The following is a 27,353-nucleotide window of genomic DNA, read 5'->3' as shown; positions in this document are numbered from 1 at the left end:
CCTCTGCATACAGCACTAACGGGAGTATTACATTCAGTTCTTGTATTCACCTTTGTTAAATTATATGAAACAATTTAAAAACATGTACAAAAGAACCATAAAAGTAATGTGAGATACTAAAATTTACTGAGATTTATGAAAAGGAACAGGGAAAATGTAGGTCTAAGGTATTTACTTGGTATGAATTGTGCTGTACATGTTGATACATAGAAACTGCCCTAATACCCAGAGAAGTAATAATGAACATCTTCATTGGTCAAAAAGAAAAATAAAGGTTAATTTTGTTAAGTTAGAAGGTCTGGATTGTTTGCTAGAGTTGTTTTCAACTGGTAATAAAATGCAAGGTTAAACTGTGATATTGCAAGCATGGTAGTAAGTGTCAAAGTACATTCCGTTGAAGTAATTTGTGTAGCTGATAAGAAACTTCTTGCTGCATTGACTGCTCTGATTGAGAAATAATTAGAAACAAAATATAAAACCAAGACAATATCAGTGGTAAAAGGCACATTTAAGGGCACGCAGTCTTAATACCCTGAGAATTTTTGATGTTGTACCACTTTTGGGGGGATACATTAACCTAAAGTTCTTGGTCAGATCTGACAGTCAATAACTTTGGAAGGCTCAAGCTATTTAATTCAGCAAGAAGACAGTGCATAAGTATTTTTACAGAGAGGATAGAAAGTACACTCATTTCACTGGACGGCTGAATGAATTTAAATTAAAAATGATGCAAAACAAAAGAAGAGTAGTTAATCACTGAAACTACCAATAAGGCAGCAAATACTCCTATTTTTCAAGTCTGGATCCATTTCTAGGAGATACACATTAATCAAATGCAAGATGTTTTGCTGTGTGTGGGGATAAATAGTTGTAATGTTACAGTAATGTACTATATACATGATAAGACTCAACATGCCTTTGGTGCTTTCTGGACTCGTCAGCAATGAATGTATGAGTCACTTCAGAACACAAAGGTAGTTAAGATTAAGGATTAGTTTTAAGATGTCTTTCTTTGTCTTCTAATTTATTTTAAATTAGATTAGAAAAGTTTTAACCCAGCAAATTATTCATATCACATTACTGTTTCTATAGCATAGGATATTGAGGTTTCATTTCTACATTACTGTTTTAATGAAAGTAACCTGGTTGATAGTATTGCAAAGGAAAAAGACCAAGCCAAACAAACCCAAGTCTAACAATGTTGAGAGAGAGCCTTCATGAGTCAGCATATTGCTTAAAGTAACTTTATATTAAGTGAAATAACATATCAAGGGAAATGTAAATATACATGAATATAAGCATGTTCTAACAATTAATAACAGTATTGCATTTTAAACTTTGCTTTCCTAAGCTAACAATATGTAGGCAGCTTAAAAGTTTCCACAGTAAATACTCAATTTGCTAAAATGTTCATTTTATATTCAGGAGTAAAGATAAATCTAAATTATTCAAGACAACACCTCAAATAAAAAGCTACTTTCATAGAACAGATAAACGTTACAGGTTACATCCATCCAGAACTATTACCTTAAGTATAAGAATAGAGAAAGTACTGTACATTCCTCAAATGCCAAGCACATCATAAAAAGAAGGGAAAGAAAAAGGTCTACTGTTCACTACTATTTTAACAAGAATTTTTAATAGGTGGTCATTTTATGTAAAGAATCACCTTACCAAACATTACTTAGATGTTAGATGTCTAGTACTAGTTAGTTAAGATCCTCTACACAGTAAGTTGCTCCATAATCAGTCATCTATAATGCATTCCTATTTCTAGAGGGTGAGTTGCTCCATTTTAAAAGCTGTCCAGATACAGTCCTCTCTATGTACTCATTCCTCTTTGCTAACATATATTAGACCAGTTGAAATCAGATTATTTGAAGCCCAGTTCTGATCATACTTGTTCCTAAGCCTTTTATAGCTGGACAACCTATGTCCTCCTTGTTCCCCATGCTAGGACATCCTGGCAGATACAGGGCAAACAGGCTGTAACATCATCTGTATGAATTTCCCACACAGCAAAATACAGGCCATCAGAGCTTTCAGAGTTCCTTAGTAGACTGCAATAATAAGGGATGTGGATAAAAGATCCAGAATTTTGGTATCCCAAGAATGAAAATATACACTGATAGCAATTCTCTGTAGGAAAAACAATGTCGATCTCAATCTTCAGAGATCTAATCAAATAAAAAGGAACTCCTCAAATCTTATTTGGTTGACTTCAAATGACTTTTTAGATGGAATTGGCAGATATTTTGAAAACACCTGGAAATGTTAATAACTTTCTTCCTGAACAGCCTCTGGCTACAGTAAAAAAACCCCAAAGTTATTCCAAAGCATTACAGATTGAGCACAGCCTAGTTTAGGCCACAGAATGAAAGGGAGAAAAACTTTAAAAAGAAAAAAATCACTGAGCCGTGGCCCAGCTATCGGGCTACTTACTATTTGTAGCATTTCCAGAAAAAATCTCCTCTGTCTGGAAAACACTACCCACACTGTAGCTTTGTCAGGTCTGTTTTATATGCCACTTTGTAATTCCACTACTCCAAGACACTTTCTTAGTTCTGCTGCCTTCTTCTCCAACTGCTGAATATTCCAGTGCCATTGTCTTTTATTTGAATGGAGTTTGTTCAGTTGGCAATGCAAACGTTTTAGAATAGCATCATATCTTTTATTCTGTACCTAATAAAATAGAATAAAATTCACTTCAAAATTTCTTTCAAGTACAACTATTTACAGAGGCGGGTTCAGCTCACCTAACACTCTCTAAGTGTAGATTCTGACATTTGACCAAGTCATTCCATGTTCACTGCTCAAGAGACAAAGACATCTAGGGAACAATTCACCTGACTTATTTCAGATATCTGCTTTAGGACAATATGAATCATGCCTCTCTTTTCTACTAAGGGAAAGAAAAGCTCTGTCCCACTAAGAGCTTAAGTAAGTGAGGAGTTCAACGTGGGTATCTGCTCTGTAGATGTCTAAAATTTAACAAAGTAAATCCCACCCAAAGAGTCAGCATGTCACAGCTGTGGCAACACTCTGTACATGGAAGATTTCAGGCTCCAGAGTGAGAGGTGAGAAAGGAAGAAATTTTCATTCTTTCACAAGTGTGTTTGGGTATAAATTAGAATACAAATGAGGTAACCTAGATGGCTGTAGTAGCATCTTCACCGTTGCACTGCACTCAAAAACGTGTGTTTTCCATAGAAATGCAATACTGCAGCAATGCAGTACTGTAACAATTTTGCCCTCATTCTTACCTTATGTGAAGAATGGCTGCTGCAGACGACCCTCTGAAGATTTGCATTATAAAGTGTAAAAGCATGAAACATTCATTATAATAAAAATGGAAATAATGGGTATTCACTTTAATGAAAATTTGGGCTTACTTACCCTAGTTTGAATGGCATATAAGTGGTAGTGTATAATTATTCTTGTGTCTGCTTATTGAAATGTTATTACACTGTATTTAACACACGTGATGGTGTACAGCTGCATCAGAACTACAGCATTGCCAGTGACTTCCTGTGAGTCTTACTGCAAAAATTTCATGTATAACTAACTTCCTCCCTCACTAATGTTTTATAAATTACACTGCCTTCTTTTACTGGCAATGGGGTGTCTTTATTGATGTTGCCTGGCTCTCCACTATAATCCTTCACAACTTTTCAAGGGATGCTGTCGGATTCACTCTGCTCTCAATCAATTCACCACCCAGTCTGTATTGACATTGGGGATTGCCCCAACCCAGACGCAGGACCTTGGACTTGGCCTTGTTAAGCTTCCTGAGATTATAAGAAGGCCAGTTCCTTTTGGCCCATGCAGTGCTAGAAGCTGAGAATCCATGCAATATGTAAAAGTCCTATGACAAGTGACAAAGCCTTGAGGTGGGGTCAGTGTGCAGATTAAGACACCTAGCTTTAGAGGTGTATGTGTGACCTACATGTCTACATTGCCATTTTGATCAACCGAAATCTAGCGAATGCATACTATAAAGTCTAGAAAGACCAGATTATGCAGCTCACCCTACTGTAAACACCTACATATGGCCAACTGAATTGATCTCTAGAATACATCAACCTCACTGACTACACCTCCAGCGATTATCATGGGAACCTGTCTGACTCATGTGTAGCCACCTGCGTTCAAACAACCACACTTAGGTGTTGGCAGTCTGTAGCCGAATCCCACCACTGCAGCTCCATGGAGCCTCATCCATGTGTCTAGTATCGCACTGTATTCCCATGCTTAGCTGGAGTATTCTTTCCTGAGTTGTGCTAAGGACTACTGGGTATTAATGTCTCTGCCTGTCCATTGTCAGTTCTCATATTAAAAATTGGATTGTTTTCCAGAGAGCTCTTAATAGAAAATAATACCCTGAAAGATTCCATTTTTAAACCTGCTTCCTTCTGAGACAAAAAGATCGTATAATCCAAACAACTGAAGAACAGGTTAACCTTCACTATTTAATTAAATTGATTTTGATAACAGAACAGAACATTATTTCTAGGCTGCCTAATTTCACTTTGGGTTTAGAGAACTTTCTTAGGAGGATGTTGCCTTGATAATAAGATATTTTCTCACATGCTGAATAGCATAGACCTATTCTAAACTGGCTGTGTTTTGCTTTTCAGTTTAAAAATTCTCTGCTGTTCCCTACCACATGAAAAATGATTCTTTTTTCCTCCTACATTTTACAATGGGCAATAGTGCTAACCTTAGATCAGTTAATCTTTATATTATCAAGCTTTGTTCATGAAATTTTGTGGCCTTTATTTGAAATAACAAGAAAAATGATGTGAAACTTCCAAACTAAAAACTATCTAGACATACAAAGTATTTTAGTAAGGAACAAAATGTAAAATACAGTTCAATTATTTAAAAAGAGAAGGTTTTAACTATTTATCAGAATTTTATCTTGGCAGCTAATTAGGAGCTGCTGTGTTATCCCTAATTTAATGTCAGCTCAAATTAGTGAGATTCATGGGAAGTCCATTTTCTTGGTGCAATTGATTCTCCCATTGATGAGTTATCCGGAGCCATGAGACAAGTCATGAATAATCAAGTCAGTAGTGAAATTTAAAGTATTTCAGAAGTATTACAGAAATAAAAAACCATGCATTTTGCTTTACTACCATTCAGTGACCTCTTTTTTTTCAGGACCTCATTCCAAAAGTTCACGGCTGAACTCCTTCTTAAAAGACTTAAGGAAAAATGTTCTTAACTTCAGTTTTTCTCATTATAGCAATTAGTCTTTCTAAAATTCAGAATTTATCAGTACCAAAAATTTAAGATAGCGTGGTTACTGTATACACTTGAATAATCTATGGCCAGCAACAGTATATAAAATACTTCAAACTTCATTTGCACTATCTACATTCTGTCTGGATAACTGTAATTATATTTTATTCAAATGACTCACCTCAATTTCTTTTCTAAGCTTAGCATGCATTTTTTTCTCTTCTTCCAGCAAATCTGTTTTTTTATTAATGAACTCTTTCAATGCTGTGATTTCCCTTTTTAAAAGTGTAATTTCTTCCTGCAGATGTAAGTCAAGATACAGAAATCCCCTCCTTAAAGAGTTGCACAGTACATCTATTAAACTTATTAAAAATGTCACATTATAACAGTCTCACTTCATTAATAGGGACGAGATAAAGATCTATAATAAACAACTTCACATTAAAATAATTAATAATAATTTAAGAATTGTAATTAACATTAATAATTAAAATAATTGATAACATGGCTTTAGATACTTAAGAAGATATACTCTTAATCTGAAATATGCAAACAACTACAACAATACAGAAATTTGAACTCATGTTGATGGTCTTAATTTTGTTTAAAATGCAATTTATTGCAAAACCAAAGAATATTTAATGTAATACTTGAGACTGATGTTTCCTTCTCAAGGGAAATACAATGCTAATGAGATTTTATTTATCAGTACTTAAAGATTTGCTTGTACAACCAAGTTTTCATCAATTTACACGAACAGAGTAACACCAGATTTTCAATAATGCAAGTTGTATCAGAGTTGAAATCTGTGACCCCATTTCAACTTCATACTCGTGTTTGTTCACATATTGGTAAAGTTTTGTGGTGAAAAATTCCCACATGGTAGTTTTTAATAAGTATTGCAATTAGGGTCAAGTAAAAACAACAGTGTTAGACTAGAATACCAAAACAAATACATTTTTCCTCTTTCCTTCCTTCTATCACTGTCTCATCAAATCTACCTCCTGTTGGCAAACAGCTCAACTGTAGTTTGTTACCTGACAGCAAAGTTTGAAGAATACTGTGCTCTGACATGAAAAATGTAACAACATGGCAGCGTTCCACAGAGCTCTGAAAAGTGTCCATGTCACTTTATCCAACAACCCAAAGAAGCCCACAAACAGTCTGGCAATGATATAGTTTAATTTACAGCTCTGTAATTTTCTTCATATCAGAGTTCATTCAATCACACAGAATGAACCTGACTTTTACAATAATATACAGATAACAATGGTGATGTTTCTTTTTACTGCATACTGAAGTCAAAATTTCTTCAATTAATGTAGCATTATAAATCATCTATATTCCCCGCAGTCAGTCCTTCATGAACCGTAAACACATTAGACAAAATAATCATATTAACTAAACTATGCCAAAATTATTTCACACAAAAGGAAAAGAATCAGAGAGGAAATACAGTACCTGGACTTGTTTTATAACAGATCCTTCTGGATTCTGGAGGTCACGCATTAACTCCTCTTTCTTTGTCCTTAATTCTTTAACAAAAGCTTTCTTTTTAGCAAGCTCAATCATAACTGGCATTTTACTTTCCATCTCCCAAAAGAGATGTTTATGAGCCTTTATTTTTTCTCGATATTCATTATTTCTTGCAAATGTTATCTCAAACTCTTCTTGTACTGTTTCTGCATCATGCCTCAGCTTTAAATTTTCAGAATATAGGGCTCTGACTTGGGCCTCCAGATTTTCACAGTGATATTTTGTCACTTCTATGGCATCATCTTGCAGATATATTTCCCTTTCTGTTGTCTTCGTTTCTAACAGAATAGAACCCATTTCTTTCTCTAGTTCCTGAAACTTTGCCTGTAAAATATTTCAGTGTTCACTTAAAAACATTTATTGAGAGGATACTAGGTATCTAGTTAAACACTGTAATTTATATTTATTCAAGAGAGTCTTCTTTTTCACTTGTTTAACGTGGCTTGAATGGAAGATAATTAGAGTTCCATTTCCTAAAACCTTCACCTTAGAGGCACAATGCAAGAATACTATCTTAGACTTCTCCCCTTCGACGGAGTCTAAAACATGAAATAAAGTATCCTTGAAATTACTTTAAATTCCTTGTATTTGCAAGATGCATAGAAAATGCATAGGATGTGACAGGTCAAACCCAATCCTAATGTTTGTTTAGAGCTGAAATCTGGTTAAGTTCTAATCAGACTAAAAATAACTAATGATGACAAAAATCACCTACAAACCCACACAAACACATAGATGGGTGCTTGGGGTGATGGAGATTAACTAGCCTGCTCTACTGTAGTTTTTAACGCCTCCTTCATCACAGTAGTATTTGAGAGTAGGATTAATCCCAGCTATTTTTAATCCCCAAAGAAATATGCATCTAGTCCTAAAAAAGCCTCTACATATTCTCACTGATGAGAAGTGAACAACTCCAGGAAGTAGTACTTCAACCCATCATAAGAAATCATAGAATCATCGAATCATTTAGGTTGGAAAGGACCTTTAAGATCATCAAGTCCAACCATAAACCTAACACTGCCAAGTCCACCACTAAACCACGTCCCTAAGCACCATGCCTACACATAAATCTAAGATGTGAGGGCTGCACTGCTGCCTCAGAAATGTTTATCTCTCTTTGATGACTACCGAGGAAGCCTAGATGACTAATGCAAGCTTTACATCTGACTTGTAGGTGATGTAAGCTATGATGAATCCCACCCAAAGCAATAGCCAACAGTAGCACATTAAGTGAGTGAATTAGCACTGTGATTTATGTCGCCTATTATCTTCTCCCTAATGGAAGCATTACGAGTGCTATGAAATCTCTTACTCAATGTCTTGAAGAGATTAAGACATTATTAACTGTTAAGAACTAAAAGTTTCTGCTAACTTTTAATTTGGAAATCTTGGGCTACAGTTTTAGCAGGATTTGTATCACTGCCAGCCACCATTTACTGAGGACAGGAAAGCAAAAGACCTCAATGGCAAAGATCTTCAATTCTGGAAAGGAAATTATTGTTTTCCATGTCTTCTGTCACGTGTACACATGGGAATAGATGTAATGATGAAAAAGCAGTTCTGCATTCTGACTTTAAGTTCCTAATTATTTAACTTTGCTGTTATGCTAACATCAATGTGTGTATAGAATTGCCTAGGGTTTGGGCTTTTTTGAAAGAAGAAGGAAAAGGTGTGGAAGAGGAAGAAAATAAATGAGCTAACTTAATTACCTAGGGCTGTAAAGTTCTGTGGGGTTTTTTGAAAACTGAGACCTTTAGCTAAATTGTTTGGCCACAAATTAATTGTTGCAGCATCATCATACTATATTATGGGATGGCATATAATTAGGAGAAAGCTTCTTGCAAGGTGTGGTCAGTCAATTGACATTCCTAAGCAACAGAAGTTTTCACTGCTCCTTCAGAGAAGTTATCTTTGCACAAAATTTTAAACCTCAATTATTTCAGTTGTAGGGCTATTCACACACACTGTAATTGGAACTCTACTACTTCCGTTTGCATTCTCCCATGCTCAAAAACACCTGAAAGCTATTCTGTCTTTCCTCAGACTTAAGTGTAAGTCTCTCAACAGAAATTTGATCTCAAAGGTTAAATAATAATTGAAAGCTTAATAATTTCTGTGGGAGATTAGAACAGAAATTATTACATAAATAAAACTAGTATTCAATGACTATTTAGGACACCCACGTCAAACACGCAGAAAAAAAGTATTTTGTGTGAAAAAGAGACTAATAAAAAAATTGTAAGACTCTGGTGAAAATCTGCCAAAAAGGATGCTTTTAAAATCCTTTTTTTCCCCATTAATTTCTCAGGAAATCACTATGAAAAATTCAAAGACCTCTAACTTTGTATTGAGTTTTTGTGGGTTTGCTATCTTGGTGGTTTTGGGCGTTTGTTTTTTTCAAGAAAAAAAAAAAAGCTTCTGCTACAACCTGCTTTAATGAAGTCTTACCTATGTTGCAGCCTTACAAGTAACAATACACATACACAGTTTCAGCTAAGTCTAAACACCACACACAGTAACAGAACAGCTGGCTTACACTTAAATGCAAACAGCCAGAAAAAATGACAGTCCTATCAGCTTCTCTTGTTCATAGGAATACTTCCTCATCTAATGAAAAAAATTAAATGAATTAAACTACTCTAAACAAGGTTTATCACCTGCAGTTGGAAAATAACTTTTTTGCTTTTTTCTATCTCTGACACTTGTGAATGCTGCTGCTCTGCAACTTGTTTTACAACTTCAATTAGTGATGGAGAATTTTGCTTGGCCATTTTAGGCAAAAGTGCAGACCTATAAGGACAGAAAAAGAAGTGAATTGTTTTATCTTCATTCTATTTAATCCCTAACTGTTAATGAAACAGAGCAATATTAAGGGCTTTCCTATGGGATCCCAGATCAACACATTATTTCATTTGGTTCATTCTTTTATTAACAATAACAGGTTACTAATGGGTGGTATGCTCCAAGCCGATGATTGAGAATTAAAACTCTTTCTTGCAGAATTTTATAAACTAAACTATTGCAATGCTCTTCTGGCTTCTCTGTAGGACAGATCCTCAGTTTGTGAATATAGTCACAGGTCTTAAAATCATCTTAAGAGCATCTTAAATGCATGAGAGCATGCTCTCATATTTAGCCTATTTAAATTATTGCAGTTACCATACTGCAACTGCCTGCTATATTAACTATTAAACTATCCTTAGTGTAAGATAAACTAGAAATCGAGAAAGCTGTCACACTGAAAGTTGCAAACTACTACCACTGTAAAGATCCCCCGTTCACCAGTGATTAGAAAATATTTAATACTATTTTGGTATCCCTTTGGATAGAATAATTCAGAAAATCTGTATTGTTATATAAAGTGACACCGAACTCCCACGAAAATGCAGTGAGTCCGGCACCAGCGTCCCTTCAGGCGCAATATATTAAATGGCACTCAGCTGACCCACGAAACGTGCCTGCGGTAGTCTCGACTAGGAAACCGCATCTATCATTTTACATTTAGGGCTGTCGCAACGGTTGTCCTGACACCCCTCGCTTCACCCCTCTATCCCCCTCAAGCACTCCAATACCAACCACGCCTGCCCCCCGCGGCACACAGTCCCAAACCCTCCAAAGGCACCGAAACGCGAACAGAGCGGAGCCAGGCGCCCTGACACGACCTAGCCACAGCTTTTCGCTACCTACCCCGCCGCCGGGCGGGGAGGGCGAGCAACCCCGGCCGTCCCCTCACACAACAACGGCCGTCCCCTCACACAACAACGGCCGTCCCCTCACACAACGGCCGCCCCCTCACACAACAACGGCCGGCCCCTTCCCGCCCAAACCGCGGCGCGCGCCGCGCCCGCCACCAGCCAGGGAGCGTCGGCCAAGGGCCGGCCCGGCGGTGCCGGGAAGTAGAGGTGGGGTTTAAGGGAGCGTCGGAGAACCTCAGCGAGGGAAAGAGAGCGGTGGAGGCGGCCATGAGGGGAGAGCGGCTGTTGTTAGCGGCGGCCGAGGGGCACAGAGAGCCGGGAGAGGGCCGGAGGGAGGGCTGTCCCCGGCAGGAGACGGAGGAAAAAAAAAGGAGGGAACAACTCGTCCTGTCAGAAGTGGGGTGGGCGCTTCGCGGTGGGGCCCACAGCGCGACCTGGCTCGCCCTGTGGCTGAGGCGGTTTTGCTTACCGGTTTGTTTCGCTGCCTGATTGATTGTATTAAACCACATTTTCTGTCATAATTTGGTAGTGTTTGGTATATGCTGCAGAGAACATAAGTTTTGCTGAGCGCCAGCGGGTTACGAGAAAGAAGGTGGCCCAGTTTCTCCTGCTCTACACCATGCCCTGTTTTATGGCCACGGACTTGTCTCGTGCCCGCTCGTATTCCTCTGAACTCCAGGTTAAGGAATTTTAACCCCAAATCCCACAAGTTTTATAATTTAATTGCTTATCTCTGCATACAATCTGTTTATGTCATCCCTTTTTTGAAATGGCAGAAGCTGAATACGGTACTTCAGCTGGAGACATCAATTTGTCATTTTTCAGTATTGGTTTGTATCCTGGATGTTTTCTGACCTTTTCCTTATCCTTTCTCAGCATTCTGCACCAAAAAAGTAACCCCAGTAATTATTGTTTCTTAGTCTGGTTGAAGGAAAGAAAATCGTTGTGTTGGTCTCTCTCCATCAAGCCCCGCTGTTAATTTTTAATGATCTAGTTCAGACACATTTGACAGTGGGGTGGGAAGCCTTGGAGGTAACCGATTTCTGCAAACTTCATGAAAATAGGTGCCTGGGTGGGGAAAGACAAGATACCCGCATGGGTTCCCTTTGGGAGGGAGAGCCAGGAGGATTCAGCCCTCATCCCTCTGCCCAGCATATGGTGGAAGGAGAAGCAGGAGGGAAAATGGTGGGGGACTCCCAAGGTGTGTTCTGGACCTGACAGAAGTGTAGGTTTACTGGAGCTGAAGGGAAGGGAGGAACAGGGGGACGTAGGACAGCAATTTAGAGGAAATCTGATTTTATTAATTCCTCTGTTCATGAAAAAAATACTTTTTTCTTCTTCTTGTCCTTCAGTTGTCATATACTTGTCTGTCATGACTGATTTTAGCACAGTTGAGAAAATGTATTTATTATCATATAATTCTTGGACAAAGCCTGATACAAATCCCTAATGCCTCCACTTGCCTTTTGACCTTTGCATTTTCCTGTCAAAACATTCAGACTTTTTTACAGAGCTCTGCGAAATTTCTGACTGTTCCGAGGAGAAATCGGCATCCTCATTTTGGGCCTGTGGCCTCTCATAACCTCTCTATCTGGGTCCTTCTGAATATACTTTTTCTTGACTGACTGCCACATTCTTCACTGGAACATGCAGTTACAGCTCAGAAAAGGAAACTCTTTCAGTCCGCACAAGTGTTCCTTAAACTTCTTTGTGTTCTTGTTCTGTTTTGCAGTGCTGTACATTTCTGAATCTGTTTGAGGTTGTGCAAAGCTGATGCATTAGAATGTATGATTACAGCAACAAGTTACATGGCAGGGTTAATGCTGCTTCCGGGTTTAACGCTACCCTGGCACTTAATCATGTTTGTGCCTTTCAGTACAGTTTGTTATTTCCTGCAGATACTGACAGCAACCAAGCAGGGTCTCATCATAAAGAAGAAATACAGGTTCCCACTCCAATCTTACCTAGAGTAGGAATTTCCATCTTGTACAAATCAGCTGCAAGACTGACAGTGAGAAGTGAGATATATAAAGCTGGTAATGTGTGTTTATATCAGATGATATTTTTCAAGCGTTTAAAAGGATTGTCTACCTGTGTAAGTAAAATCTTGTGTTTTAAACTTTGAGTTTGTTTATGAAAACTGCATGTAGTTCGATATTTTCATTGTAAGTGCTGATTTCTGTTTCTTCAACCTTGCCTAAATACCCGTAAATTAAAAGAGGCAGAATGTTTTATTTTAGTCCAGTTTAAGAGGTTTTTATGTATTTTTTCCCCCATTTTTTTTGTCTTTGCTGTTATTGAAATTTTGTTACAATTGTGCTTTTATCCCTGTTTATTTGGGCTGTTGTAATGACCTGTTTTCTTTCTCTGGGCATCTCTCTCTGGCACATGTTAAATATTTCTTGCCTTTTTAATTTTCCCAAAACCATGTCAGTTCTCTGACTTTCTGTAAAAAGATAAGGTGGCCAGTAGGATTCAAAGGTGCAGGAAATTGCCAGCAATCTTGTCTTGACCAACAGTGACCTTTTAGAATTAGATTTCTGGCATTTTTGTAAGTTGCTTTTCAGATCTTTTTTCTACCCTGAGCTGTCTTGTTCTCTGCAGCCTGGTTTTATTTCCTTCAGTGTTTCTTTTCACTGTTGTTAACGTCCTTACCTCTCCTCTCTTCTCGTTATCTATCATTTTCTTTCATTTTCTTTTTCTTGAAGTCTGTGCAAGAGAATCTTTTTACCCTCCAGATGTTTGTACTGACAGAGTTTCAGAGAGTGAGCGGAACAGCTAAGGGGTGGCCTTGGCTTCAAGTTTGTGCAAGTATTTGCCTTGCATTTTGTACTGAAATGAGCAACTCCTTAATAAATGCACTTAATCTTTCCTGATGCGGTTACATGCAGTGAGACTTTCTGTGGAACACTGGGACTGTAGAGCATGTTACTTAAAACCTAAGTAACCATGAATGCATTTCTCATAAGCTAAAACATTGCTGTGCTTGGCAAGCCTGTATTTTGATAAGGGTTTTGTTTGGGGTAATTAGAAAGCAGTCAAAAAATTTTATTATGACTGTATCAAATTTACTTCTAACACCACTGACTTCAGTAGGACTCTGTGGTGCAAAACTGGAAGGATACGAGGGTGAATCAGCCCCACTGTTTCTTTGTGCACATCCCAATAATTGCCCCTGTGGACTTTTTGCAATACACAATAACAATGTAGACAGTTACCTCTCCCTCTGCAAACACTTTCCTTCTTTGGCGGTATTTTTCTGGGGGAGTATGAGGACAGCAATGAACTCTACTTACCTTCCTGACATACCTGAAGTGGAGCAATAATCTGTTTTTCCATACACCCCTCTGTTGTACGGTCTTTGCTGGGGCTATTAGCTATACCTAGTTTGGGATCATGTCATATTCTTACAGGCCTCCCACAGAGAGTGTCAGGGTAGGGAGGGAAATACCCTGATTTCCCAAGTCATGGTCTTTGACATGAGTCGCTTTCGACACTGTTTTCTTAGCAAGCTGTCTTCTTTGTTGTCAGCTGTGTGTAAATAATACTTTGAATAAATTCAAGTGTCATAAATTACTTGGCAGATGCTTTTATCTGCTGTCACATTTTGATACTCTTAGTTCACCTGTTTTGATAGTCACTAATTATTCTTTGTAAGTGTTCAACTCGCAGAAAGAAAAACATCATTTTCAGTCAGTATTATTTTTCTTCCAGTCTGGAGGAAAGAACAGTGAAGAAAATACAGAATGTTTTCTGTAAAACCCACTCTGAATAAATGATCCATTAAAACCAGAGAGGTCTTTGACCTCTCATTTGAGTATAGAAACTCTGGGAATCCATTGTCAACCATAAAATGCCAAGGACACCAAGTCCACCGTAGTGGTAGGCCTCAAGTACATACAGAAGCAGTATTTTTGCAGGATGATGAAGTGCTGTAAAGCCAGAGCATGCATGTAGTTACAGGAGAATGAGGGCTTGGGGCAGGAAAATAGTGCCAGGCATTATCTGATATGGTGAGTTCTGGTAGCAGAGCGTTGATTTCAAAGGCTTAAAAGATTCTCAAGTCCTTTGTTCCTACAAAGACACTAATTTTCCTGCAAAGGAATTAATACTCATGCATGATTTGTTACTGTGCAAAAAAAAATGGTGGTGTTAAGGAATACTCTAAATGATTATGGGGTCTTAGAACTGGTGATAAAGCTGCATGTATTCCTCCTAGATCAAGCACAGTGCTTAGTCATGAAATCTGAATAGCCATCTCTTCAGGGTTCCCAAAGCAAGAGGGATTTAGTCTTTTGTTCCAGACCTCTGGAGGCTTGCACTGGAAACTGAAAAATTATCAGAGACAGAGAAAAGAAAATAAGACACTTCCTAGAGGATATGTAAAATAGGCTCTTATAGAAACGCAGAGAGGAAGAGATGAATGGACAAGTTTCCACAGGTAGGCAGCCTAGCTGGGCTTCGATCAACAAAGCCCAGGAAAGGGAAAAAAAACCCCAAAACCAAACACCAAAACTGGAATTACACCATGGGGCACAAGACAAGCTGTGAACTACAGAATGATTTTTGGATAAGCTTAATTTCGGAGCAAAGAGCGCAGCTAGCATAGTGAAAAAGCTGAGGCAGGAAGTTGTGCACAGTATTATATTATTTTCATTTAGTTCTGTGTACTTCTTGCATACTAGGTAAAGTTTCAGTAACCTGTGCTGAGTTCCTGCACGTGTTGAAAAGAAGAACTATACCGATCATGTGCCTCTCCACACAGAAGTCAGAAATTAGCAAGTCAATGCTTTTGGTAACGCAAAAGGGAGAAGTGCAAAAAGTCTTGTGAAGGCCTGTGGGAAAGTTGTCATTGCGCTCACAGCCCAGCACCCCTGCTGCCAGGAGGGGTAGCAGATATGAGCGATAAGTGTGTAAAATGCCTCAAAAAAAAGTTATTACAGAAATTCCTCCAGGACCTCTGTATTTGGTTCCCCTCATGGGAGCTGGAGGAGGGCCCAACAGTCAGAGGTTAAGAAGGCCCATTAGGCTAATGTGGGTTAATTGATTCAATAAATCTAATGTTATGTACTAACCTTTTATCATCCCTGACCTGGGAAAAACCTGAGGTCGGCGGGGTGGTAGGGAAATACCTAAATACTTTAATAAATACATAATAATTCCCATTTCTGCTACTTTTCTTTTGCTGCAATTTCTTTTGATGCAGTGAGGAAATCCTAAGACAGTAATTGCTGCTATGCCACCTTCTCTACACAGTATCACTGAATGCATTGCCTTAATAACATAACTGTGTTTGGACTAATGATGCCATCTTGCCTTTTTGTTTGTTTTTCATGTTTTGTTACCGACCACTTGGCAGTTGCAGGAATCTTTAAATATCCTGGAATATGGTGGAAGCAGTACTGATAGATCTGTTCAGCCTGCCAGCCAACTTGCAGAGCAACATCCAAGGATTACTGCAGAGCACGCTAGAAACTATTGAGAAATGCTCTTCCATCCCTTCTCCATTTGTTTATGTCATGTGTTCCCAGAGGCAGGGGAGCAAAAGGAACGGTGAACAAGAGTCCTTGCTTCCAGCTCTGAGAGATTTTCAGAGTCTGAAGAAAAGACTGGAGGTGGTGCATGCTCTGACTACAGCTGCTGCTTTGTACACCATCAAACAAAGACTGGATGAAAAAGACCTAAGCATCATTAAAATTATTCTCCCTACCATAAGAAAAGACTTAATGAAAGTATATGTAGACCATCTCTTTACAGCAGTCTACCAGTTTGAATTTGAGGATTTACAGGTGGCATCTGATTGTAAAAACCTACAGATAGCTGAACCTCAGAGTGAATGGCAAACGCTTCCTACGCAGGATGTGGTGCTCATCCAAAGTGAGATTCAGATGTACTTGGAAAGCCTGCCGAGCCTGAAAGGGGAGCTCACCATCCTCAGATCTTCCCTGATCCCAGGTAAATAGAATCCCAGCTAATAGATTTTACGGACTGTTCCCAAGCATACTTCAAGGGACTTGCAGAATGGGTAAGATCTGGAAATGTCTTCAGGCAGCAAATAACTCTATATGATGATGTAATAGTGTATCATGTCTGTAAGAGGGGAAGTGTCAATAGAGATACAGCAAGAGACTGGCAAGTCTGTTCCAGAAATGGGGCTTAATCAGAAGAAAGAGAGGCCCAGGTTTAGTGAGAGCATTGCTGCAGACAGTGAAATCTCCTTCCCTCTGTGTGGGAATTACACACTTGGAGAGTTACCATCATCTTCTGGAAAGGCAGGACAAGAGTTTTTCCTGGTCTGCAGCCTCAGGCATGCCTGGTTTATCAGACTGATGTCTCAAGTGTCCCTGCCATGGCATGATCCAGTTTACTGCAACATGTCTCTCAAGCAGTGTTATTATGGGGTCTCATGATTCAGGGGATCCAGGGGAAAGCTGAGAGGTTTGCTATTGCAAAAATTTGGAACTGTCCCTAAAAATAGGCCTGAAATGATCCAGAGCCTGAAAGGAACATGAGTTACTTAAAGCCATCTTTGCCTTTGTTGCGCTTCAAGTTTTTGACCGTGATTTTGAAAGGATCACACTACATAAAAGAGATTTTGAATCTCAACTCTGATTATGTCACTAAGGTTGTCAGCTATCAGGACAGCAAAAACACCACTTGTGGGACTAGCTTTCTGAGTTCCACTTTGCCACACAGATCCCCTCCGCGCCATCGCCCCCAAAAGCAGTGATTGCATTTGGTGCATGAGTCCACAATAAGATCCACGCTGTCAAAACAGAGGATTTTTCAGTAACACTAGAAATTCTCAGTGCTTTCAGTGTACTTCAGAGAGATGTTTGAGATTCTGTGTCTTGAGGACTAGTACTTCATTTGCCAAAAAAGCTTGGGAGACGGCACCTTAGAACATTTGGTTAAAAATCTATTGTCATTTTCCTCAGCGAGTTACCTCTTCTCTAGCGTTTGCACTACAGCGCTGCAAAAAGTCAGGCTAAATCTGCCAGGTCTCCTTCTTGCTCAAATCCCTCTACCTTAGCCTTGGAGGATTATGATTATGAGCAAAAAGGAAACTTAGAATCCTGAAATTTAAATGCCACAGCTAATATGAGGTAAAGCAATACTCAACTTGATTGGCTGATTCCAGGTCTCTTCAGTATAAAACCATGTTATATCTGGACTGGCCTTGTCTTGAAAGCAACTGTTTGTTGTCTTTTGCCTTGCCAGATGATATCTTCTTGCATGGCTTCACCACAAGGACAGGTGGCATCTCCTACATACCAACTCTAAGCTCCTGCAATCTCTTCAGCAGTTCCAAGCGGAGGGACCCACAAGTTGTTGTTAAAGAGAATCTCCGCCGACTAGCTAATGCTGCAGGATTTAACCCAGAGACTTTTCACAGAGTCAAGGTATCTTACCAAACAATGGGTTTATGTAAACGGATCAGATCTTCCTTCATATATCACTGGCTAAAACTGTAGGCATTATTCTTGCCTTTCTCAGCAAGAACTTGTGAGAAGCAGGACAATTAAAACATTTATGCTGGCAGTTTATCTGTGGGAGTAGCCATCCAAACTATCAGCCATTTGGCACTATATGGAGAAGCAGCACTGTTTCTTCCAAGAATATTCTAACATTTAACTTACAGAGAGCAGAATAATCAGATAAATGATCAGGGCAGTTTCTCTTAAAAGAAAAATACAGCACCACTTCTGTGGTGGCTTTCTACTGACACATCTGCGTGGCATTTGAACAAGGGAGTGCCTGATTTCCATGCATGAGCAGTTGGTGCTGAAGAGTGTTTCATGCCAAAGAAAAATCTTTGCATTAGTCAAAACTGGGTTTTTTGCTGCCATATCATTGTCCATGTTCTGGTTTTGTCTTGACAGATCGATCACGCTAATGCTGTGTATATTATGGGAAAGGCAGAGCCTGACAGCTATGATGGAATAGTTACGAATCAGAAAGGTGTTACGATAGCAGCTCCAGGTGCTGATTGCATACCAGTGCTGTTTGCTGATCCTGTCAGAAAAGCCTGCGGTGCTGCTCATTCTGGTAGGAATTTTAAATAACAGAGATCAAAATAACTAGGAGACCACTGGAAAGGGAGTTTTGGACTACGGATTATAAATGAGCAACCAAAGGCGCACTGAGTGAGAATGAATTAATGCAAGATCACATAACAATACAGACGCTGTTTGTATCTAAGTTTGTATCCTCCCCAAAAAAGATTAGTCTTAAGAATAGTTTGTTTCCCAGGCTATCTATTTTTAAATTTTATTTTATAACTGTAATAATTATTAGTTATGTATTTATAAATTTATTTTTCTGATCTGGTAGCCAAAACCCAGTAATTTTTTTTGTGCCCTGTCTGACTTCATATGTAAAAACTAGCTATAAAGCCAATGCCCCCAACAATCATTCTGGATCAGAAGAAATGTTTGACCCAAACCAAATCAGAATAAAACTGAAGCAGGGATGGTTAGCACAACCTGGGGTTATGTCTGACTTCAGAAGATGTCCCAACTTGTAGGCTAGAATATGTATCCTGTGGTGAGATTTTCCTGCTGGGGCTGTTTCATTTTATAAAACAGGTCTGTATTTATGAGATCAAGGAGAATGCACAGCTGAGAGTTTCTCCTCAGCTTTGATGCTAGTACACCCCTTAATACGGTAGGAAGCTTCACCTCTGCCTAGAACTTGTGAATACCACCTAATTCATACAATTCTTCATACACTGAATAAATTAGCCAAAATAAATTCAAATTTGTGAGTCATCATAAGATGATTAAAACTTTGACTTTCCTTCAATAAAGTTGTTGTGCCTGCCCCCGCCTAGCAAGCTTAGAGGAGGTGAGAGGAATGAGAATTGTGGCATGCCTGTCTGGGAGAAGAGGGGAATGTTGTGGTTCTTAATGGGGAGAAGGGATGGAGAGAATTTTATCCACTCCTGAAAGTTTTAAGAGTTTTACATTGTAAGTGTTCAAACCTAATTATTGTAAAATATTTAAATCTGTAGTTGCTCCTTTCTCTGCTGCCTCCTCATTTATCTAGTCCCTGACACACCACACTGTTCCCCCAGCCCACACCACTGCCTTCTCCGAGCATACCTCCCGGCTCTAGCCTGAACTCCTACCTTCCGTCTCCCAAGTTTTGGCCTGCATTCCCACATCACAGTCCTTGCCAGGCTTCCAATTATCTTCTCCTAAATCCTTTCCTTCCTGTCTGACCCCACCTCAGTTCATGTTTAACTTGAAAACACGTTGCTATGTATACAAATGAAGACAATTAGTTATAAGGTCATCTCAGTCTTTGGATGTAGAAAAGCAGAGGAAGAGTTATTAGCATATCCTATCCTTTGTTATGACGCACTCCCTGTGCAATGCAAAGGCTTCCCGGGTCTCAAACTAGGATATGAGAACTCAAAGACAGGCTTTCTTCTGTCTATTCCAAACAACGCCAAAGTGCAAAGCTTGGCTTTCATCTATCTATTCCAAACAATGTCTCCAGCTTGAGCCTCTTTTTTTTTTTTCTAAAATAACACTAAAACCATTTTCACCATATTATAAAAATACATTTCTGAGTGTAACATATTTCTGTTGCCATATTCTCATTTAAATGTTTCAAGCACAGAGGAGCTGTGAAGTATGCTCTAGTTGCCCAGACCAGGACACTGGGGAAAAGGAATTCTGGAATGCTAATCTAAACTCTCCTCTCTAGTTTCCATCTCCACAAAATGATGATATCAGCAAACTGACAGTTGTTAATGTATTGGGTTGGGGTTTTTAAAAAAGAAAGTTATTTATTATTAGATATAATGATTTATTTTTAGATATAAATATATCTATTCGTTTGCACCTTTAAGAATAGCATTTATTTCAGCTACTATAAAATTAAAGAGACAATTTCTACAATTTTTTTTTTGACTTCTCATTTCTCACAGGATGGAAAGGCACATTGTTAGGAGTTTCGATGGCCACAGTAAATGCTATGGTATCTGAATATGGCTGTAACGTGAAAGATATCCTTGTGGTCCTGGGCCCGTCTGTAGGACCTTGCTGCTATAAACTTCCTCACGAATCAGCTAAAGAATTTCACAGAATTGATCCAAAGTGTGTGAGACTATTTGACTCTCCAAGTCCTTATATTGATATTAGACGAGCAACACGGTAAGCCTACTGAGTGCATTTCCATGACATACACTTCTTTTGTGCTGAGCAGACTAGAGATGAAGGCAAAAGAACAAAAGATTAATTCCACATTAGTTATCAATAATTATATTGATATTGTATTATCCAGCAGTATTATGGTGAGGGTCCTCACCATCTTAAAGTACTCGCTAGTACTTTGCAGATCAAGAAATGATAGCTTTGAATTAATGGTATGTGCTCACTTTTGCTGGGTTTCAACTATTATTTTACTGTTACACTGTTAGTTTATGTATTATAGACAAATGTTCAAATTAAATGTGGTTTTACTGGTTGCATAAAAGCAATTATTTTTGTCTAATATTTGAAAAAATAAAGTAAGAAAAGCAAATAGAAGTCCCAACCACCATATTGGCACAGTTTGTTAAGTTGGTACTAGAGGAGCTGTCTGAATGACAGTGTCTTAAGGAATGCAAAGATGTAAAAAAACCAAAAATATGTTTTCTGTTTCTCTTTCTTTATTTCAGTGTTCTTCTGGAGAGTGGTGGGATTCTTCCCGAGAATATCCAAGATGATTCTGTCACAGACCAGAACCAAAATATCACTTTCTGTACTGCATGCCACCCTGAAAAATTTTACTCTCACTTTCGTGATGGCACTAACTTCGGGACACAGATTGGCTTCATATCAATCAAAGACTGAGATAGTATCTCCTACTCTCGAATAGTATTTCGACAATAAATCTGGTGCATTGTCTGACATCCTGCTCTCCTTGTGGAAGTTCTCCCTCCTTCCTTTCACAGACTTGTAATAGGGAATTCACGGGTCTTTACAATTCTCCTGCTTCTTCCCTTCCCTCTCATTCTGAGGCAAGAATAAATGTCTAGGGTGTGGGGCCAGTAATTCTTGTGTGAGACAGGGTGCAGAGGAAACAAGGACAACCCACACCAGTGACAAAGCCCTTCTGCAAGACCAGGTGCAAGCTCCAATTTTTTTGAGCCTTCTTGACCAAATATTTCCGAGAAACCTCACTGTCTTAAGGTGATGAAAGCACAAAAAAACAGTATCAGCTTCTGGGTGAGAATTCTGAATGAAGTGTGACGTTACTGATACAGGAAGGCAACCCTGTATTGCACATTAATTGTTTGAGAGCACCAAGCTTTGGTAGTTTCAGATGAAGGTCAGCCTTACAGAATTATATGCTTGGGATTGTTTTTCTCCTTTGGATTAGTTTAAAGAAGAGCTCCAGAACACTTACAGAACTTTTCCTATGGAAAATAACTTGCAAGTGAGAAGCATGCAAGCTCCTTTGGGGCAGACATTGCAAATATATGAACCCTCACCATTCTGTATTTTTCGATTGTAGAAAAAGTAGGACTAAGACTCTTTAATACGATATGACATGCATGTTCATTTTTCCTTAGGATTTTTTTCTTTAAAATATTGATGCTCTGCTAATGTCCATGGAGACAGTCTCAACACTGCCAAGTTATTTAATAAATATCTATAAAGGGGAATGAATTTAGCCTCAGTTAATTTTACTGACCGATAGTTGACTTACCTGTCTTACTAAGCAAATTCAAAGTGTGCACTGTTTTCTTTTGGCCATAAAACATTTGCTTCTAGACTTTAAAATAGACGTGATAGTTCCTGACACATAGACAGTGAGAGATTCCTAATAGTAAAACTATGCTGACTGTAGCTTGCAGAGTTGCCAAGCACAAGCCTTGGGACAACTGTCTGTCTGCATGACGTATTTTCTATTTTGAATTCAACGATCTTTACCAATTCCAGACTTTCATGTCCACTAGAGGTCAGTGCTCGCTCACGCTGCACTTCCATCCCTGGCTGCACTGGATATATGAGTTTTCAAACCATGCATTTTGCAAAGCCCTGTACAGCATATGCTGCTACTTTTGCCTATATAATCATCTGCCAAGTTATTCTAGTATCTGTGCTTGAAGCGTAATCTATTTTTAATTTTATTGGTCTGTGATTCAGAGCCGACCAAATTAGAACTTTCCTTGTCCTCTGGGAGAACAGGCTTTGTAAAAACCTTTCTTTTACCTGTGAATGGTATTTCTCAGAGAAGAGCCTGGTTCTGAGTATGTTACCCTCTGACTGTAGCCATCTTCCAAAAAAATACTTCTTCCAACTCTCCTACTTCTTTAGAAATATTCCTCTTCTGCTGTAGCACTGCAGTCCTTGACAATAAAAATTCTTACATTTTCAGTTAGTTATCTTTTAAAAACCTCACTGTTGCTTTCATCATTCTTGCTTTCTTTTGTAACTTCACTGTGGTGATGTTCACAGCTGGGTCCAAACTGGAGGTTCAGGTTCCAACAGGGGCAACACTCACACTCCTCAACTTAATGCTGCCAAGCATGTTACTGCACACTAGCTGATGGTGTGTATGGTATGTATTATGTATATTACTGACTTACTCCAAATACGGGATAATACAGTTATATGGACACTGACAGGCTTACCTTGCTGCACTAGGTAAAAAAAAACCCGACAACCCACCTTCACCTTTTAGTGCTGTCCCTTTGCCCTGGTATCTAATTGTGAACCACTTTATGGGCACTGATTGAAGTGAGTAAGGTGTCCTTCCTTCTGCTGTTTCTGCTGTGGGGGCAGTAGCACCACGTAGTCTTCTGTCCCTGCATCTGAAGCTCAGCCAAAGCTTGTTTGTCAGTGCCCTTTGCTTAACCCTCTTCCCTTGTGGATTAAGAGCATGCCGTCAAAAACAGCTGAGTTACTTGGTTTTGCAAGGTACTGCTTGACAGCTGAAGCATCATAGGTGCCCATGTGCCTGCTGTTAGCCCGTCTAACCTCAAAGATGGTTTTAAACTAATGCATTTAACTTTGCAGTAAGTAGAAAGACCTTGCCGCCATGCTACTTACCACAGTTCAAATTCTCAACGGTATGTTAAGTCCCAGTAACATGATACTGATAGTAAGCACTGGCTTGTTCATACCTGCTCAAGAATGACAGCAGAGACTTTCTGTTCCAAAAAATACCATTTACAGGTCATGGTAGGACTGTGCAAGCTGGAGAGCGTGTCAGAATGAGCAAATACACCAAAGGCTTTACCTTTTAGAAGACAAATCGTTACCACAATCGTTGTTCATTATTTCTTTTACACTGAATTACCTAGACTGTAAACCTGTCAAGACAGGAAGCAGCCTTTTGTACATGGATTACTGAGGTGGAGAACTCCACGACCAAGAAGAAAATAATAATAATGTTCAGTTCCCAAAAAGGTTAGGCTCTGTATCATACAAAGTTTCCTTCAAAAGTCCTTGCTACAAAGGCATTTTAATTCTGGTATAAAAAGAAAAAAAAGAAGTTTAGAGGAAGGGCATGATAAAAAGGAGATGAGGCTGTTTTGCATCTCTATTTATTTACTTTTCATTGTTGTTGCTCACTAAAGGAGCCAAGCGGATCAGCCCTGATTCACCACCTTCAGGGAAGCTCTTAAAATGCTTCATAAATTGTTCAGCTGTACCTACCTAATGATCAGATCCCATTTATTAACCTTGCCCATGAATTCATAATCTGCATTCGCCCTATTATTGTTATTAAATAACATTATTAATTATGATTGTGGTATGCCCTGAGGCGAGCACCAGACATGATCACACTGAATATTGGTTTTGATAGCTATGACTGTGCAATTAACAGTTGTTGCCATTGTAGATTCTGAACATGGGTCTCTTCATTTACATTTATATATTGGAATGGAGTGTACCAAAACATGTCTGAGAAAGGCTTTATTCACTATTCCAGGAAAACAGGGTAGCCCCAACACAGACTTGGGGTTCCAGTGCCTGGGGAAGCAGTGTGATAATTAGTGACAAGTTTACCCAAACTGGGATTTATTGCCACAGGTATGGCAAAGGTGAAAAATATTGAGGGGGTTAGATTAAAAATGTCTTTAATTCATTTATAGAGGTTAGGTCCATCGGTGAGTGCTAGTCAGTTGTTTGGTCTGAGTTTAGCATTTGATGGCTGCGTTTGTGAGTGGTGACAAACTCGGAAGGCACAGGACTGGACCTTCAGCAGAACACTTGGGCACATCTCGACCCACAGAAAGCATATAATTCCTCCCAAATTACAAGCATTCAGTTACAGGAAGGTGTCTCCTTTCCCCAGCAGTAACACAGTTTGCAAAGTGGTCGTCTTTGCCTCCAGTCTTATTTTCCTCATGCCCATCTCTTGCGCATTGCTGTCTTTCTGTCCAGCACCACTCACAATTGCCCTACGAGGCTTGTGAATCCAGTCGCAAGGTGTTGGAGAAAGCAGACGCCATTCTGCACAGAGCAGCGCCCGTGTTGCTTTCTTTTGTATGCACGTGCCTTTTTTTTTTTTTTTCCTTTTAGCAGCAGTATGAGACTTTTTGTCCTCAGCACAGGATCTTTATCAGTACCCTCCAACCCATTCCCATTTTACAGGTTTCCACAAGAGCTCCCGATTGCCAGCCTACACGGCAAAGGAGTCAATATTCCTAGATTCCCTCGTTGCTGTCCTCATTTCCACTCCATGCTCAATTTGCTGCTGGGTGATGCAAAGAGGGAGATGAGCTGCGCTCATTTGTCCCGAGGCTCAGAGGGGTGTGCGTGTGTGCCAGGCTTTTTTTGTTCGCTGACTACCCAAGTCCTCCCTGAACTCCAGCCTCTTGTGCGACAACATAACGGGGCGGTGCGCTGATGGGAGCGGTAAATCCTATATGTGACAGAGGAAATAATGTATTGACCTGCTGAGGGATTTATATACCTCCAAAGACTGACAGCGAGCTCAGCCTGTAAGGCTGACTCGTTCTACTTTCCATTTCTAGCAGATACTATCCAGTGTTCCAGATGAATGATTCGGAGAGAAATGTCCGTGGATTTAAGAATGGTTCTAATCGGGTATATTCTTATACCCAGGATATTACTAATTGTTACCCAGTGTCACACCTTTTTAGGAGACTAAGAGATTTTGCTGCTCTGTTTGCTTTAATAATACAGTGCCTGTGGCTGTGCTGCTAAAAAGCGTGATGGTGTATTTCCCAAAGGCATGCGGAGAAATAGGAAGCTAGCTTTATAAAGGGATCCCTCTGATCTTTCATTAGTAAGCGTTTAATTTACAGTAACATCTCACATTACAAATACTCGGCTGGCTCTCTCTCTCGGGGGTCAAAGGAGGCCCAATGAGGAATTTTGGGAGCGTGGTCCCCAGAGGACAGCAGGGCTGAGGTCTCTCTCTTCCCCTTCTGCAAATGTGGCATCGTGTCTCCAGGGCAACCTGAATTCGGACAGTCATGGGAGCAAGGGCACGGCATGGATTTCCATTTGATTCCTGCAACAGAAAAGAGATCGGAGAAAAAAATCAATACGTGACGAAACTATGAGAGTTCATTTTCGCAATTAATTTTATCTAAGGGCTCATTTCCTCTCTTCTTGTGCAAATGTAATTCACAACTACTAACTACCCTATTTGTTTTTCTGGTTTTGCCTCTTCTACACGTAGCAAAGGCCTAAACATCTGAAATAAATAGGTTGCAACATAAAAATTTGGGGCGTACCTACCATAAAACTCCACAAGCATTTTATAAAGGAGGCTTAAAGCAATGATTGCATTTCAAGATATATAATTTCACTTTTTCTCATGTGATGCAATATTTTTAGGCAGCAGTTCATAGTTCTGGTCAGATGTTTCAGTTCAAAGTGATTTTATCAATGACAACTACAGAAAGCCCTGCCTAACTGAAATAAATACCCTAGCATTTCTCTTTGAGGCACTGAACTCTATCCTAAAGGAATATTCAAACTAATGTCGCTGCTGAAGAAAAGCATTTTTGTCTGCTTTGGCTTTCTTTGTCCGAAAGCTGTGAGCTTGATTTTCCTGCACAAGAATGAATCACAATAAACTCCGTTGTAACACCAAAGTTGTGACAGGTGGCTCAAACCCTTGTGCTTGGTTTTAATATGTGCTTTTAAAAAGTTCTTCATAAAATTAGGATTAAATAAAACAGGGTTATGCAGACAATTTTATTCTGACTCCCTGCTTTCTTCTTTATATCCTCTCCATAAAAAACTTTTGGAACATGAGAAGTGAGCAGAGCAAGAAGCGTGTTAGAGAGGCTCCTTTAGGCTTGTGGATGTTTCTTGCTATATTTGATGCTTTGATCTTGCTCAGTTCCCTCAATTACCCTGCAACTTCAATCCTCAAGTTCCCCCAGCGCTGAAACATCCCGGCTCACGTAACTCCATGCTAGCAATGGTAGAAACACAGATGTAGACTTGATAGCGATGTTTACATGGTAGCATTTCTTCAGCCTATCTGGTGCTGGCATAAATGAAGCTGTAATAAAAATATTATGCCGCAATGGTGAGAGATTTTGAGAAAAAAATCCTGAGCAGCCTTGCATTTACTTGAGATTTTAGGGGCTGTAAGTCAACAGCAATTTTTTGCTTTTCAGAAGACTGGGAAAGTGAAAGATAACTTTGCACACTCTACTTATCTAGTGCATGTCTTCAGCAGAGCAACATGGTTTGGGTTTTAGAGTCTTGTCCGGTGTATAATTATATTTCTGTAATTTCCTTTAAGAATGTCTTCTTAAGAAGAGACTGACTGCATATACATTGGCCAGGAAGTGCAAAATTCAGCTGACTTCTCTTCATTAGTTAATATTACTATTTAACACGAAAGTCTGTCAGAAAATGCAGGCGCTGCAAAATGGGGAAATCG

The 27,353-nt window shown here is 39.2% G+C and overlaps 2 protein-coding genes across 2 annotated transcripts; one reads left to right on the top strand and one right to left on the bottom strand.

The window, feature by feature from the left end:
- Nucleotides 1-2,517: 2,517 nt before the first annotated feature.
- On the bottom strand, nt 2,518-9,551 carry CCDC122 (coiled-coil domain containing 122). The gene is made up of 4 exons (XM_010583446.1): nt 9,438-9,551; nt 6,706-7,104; nt 5,426-5,542; nt 2,518-2,682 (listed from the first exon to the last, which is right to left on the bottom strand). Exons 1-4 carry the CDS (start codon nt 9,549-9,551, stop codon nt 2,518-2,520), a joined length of 795 nt encoding a protein of 264 aa, XP_010581748.1.
- Nucleotides 9,552-15,840: 6,289 nt separating this feature from the next.
- On the top strand, nt 15,841-21,319 carry LACC1 (laccase (multicopper oxidoreductase) domain containing 1). Its single transcript, XM_010583420.1, has 5 exons — nt 15,841-16,430; nt 17,697-17,878; nt 18,359-18,524; nt 20,413-20,638; nt 21,145-21,319. Exons 1-5 carry the CDS (start codon nt 15,863-15,865, stop codon nt 21,317-21,319), a joined length of 1,317 nt encoding a protein of 438 aa, XP_010581722.1. The 5' UTR covers nt 15,841-15,862.
- Nucleotides 21,320-27,353: the final 6,034 nt, after the last annotated feature.

Source organism: Haliaeetus leucocephalus, unplaced genomic scaffold (genome assembly GCF_000737465.1).
Source record: "Haliaeetus leucocephalus isolate CR32 unplaced genomic scaffold, Haliaeetus_leucocephalus-4.0 Scaffold897, whole genome shotgun sequence".
NCBI classification, from domain to species: Eukaryota; Metazoa; Chordata; class Aves; order Accipitriformes; family Accipitridae; genus Haliaeetus; species Haliaeetus leucocephalus.
Note: the sequence above shows the minus strand (reverse complement) of the source record. Positions and strands in the feature narration are given on the sequence as shown.

Bases quoted from the DNA above. Each gene is read 5' to 3' on its own strand.
- LACC1 (XM_010583420.1), top strand. From the start codon at position 15,863: ATGGTGGAAGCAGTACTGATAGATCTGTTCAGCCTGCCAGCCAACTTG. The intron at 18,525-20,412 runs GTAGGAATTTTA...CATTTCTCACAG, and splicing joins CTGCGGTGCTGCTCATTCTG to GATGGAAAGGCACATTGTTA. The intron at 20,639-21,144 runs GTAAGCCTACTG...TCTTTATTTCAG, and splicing joins GATATTAGACGAGCAACACG to TGTTCTTCTGGAGAGTGGTG.
- CCDC122 (XM_010583446.1), bottom strand. From the start codon at position 9,551: ATGGCCAAGCAAAATTCTCCATCACTAATTGAAGTTGTAAAACAAGTT. The intron at 7,105-9,437 runs GTGATAAACCTT...AATATTTTACAG, and splicing joins AAGTTATTTTCCAACTGCAG to GCAAAGTTTCAGGAACTAGA. The intron at 2,683-5,425 runs GTGAGTCATTTG...CTATTTTATTAG, and splicing joins AGCTTAGAAAAGAAATTGAG to GTACAGAATAAAAGATATGA.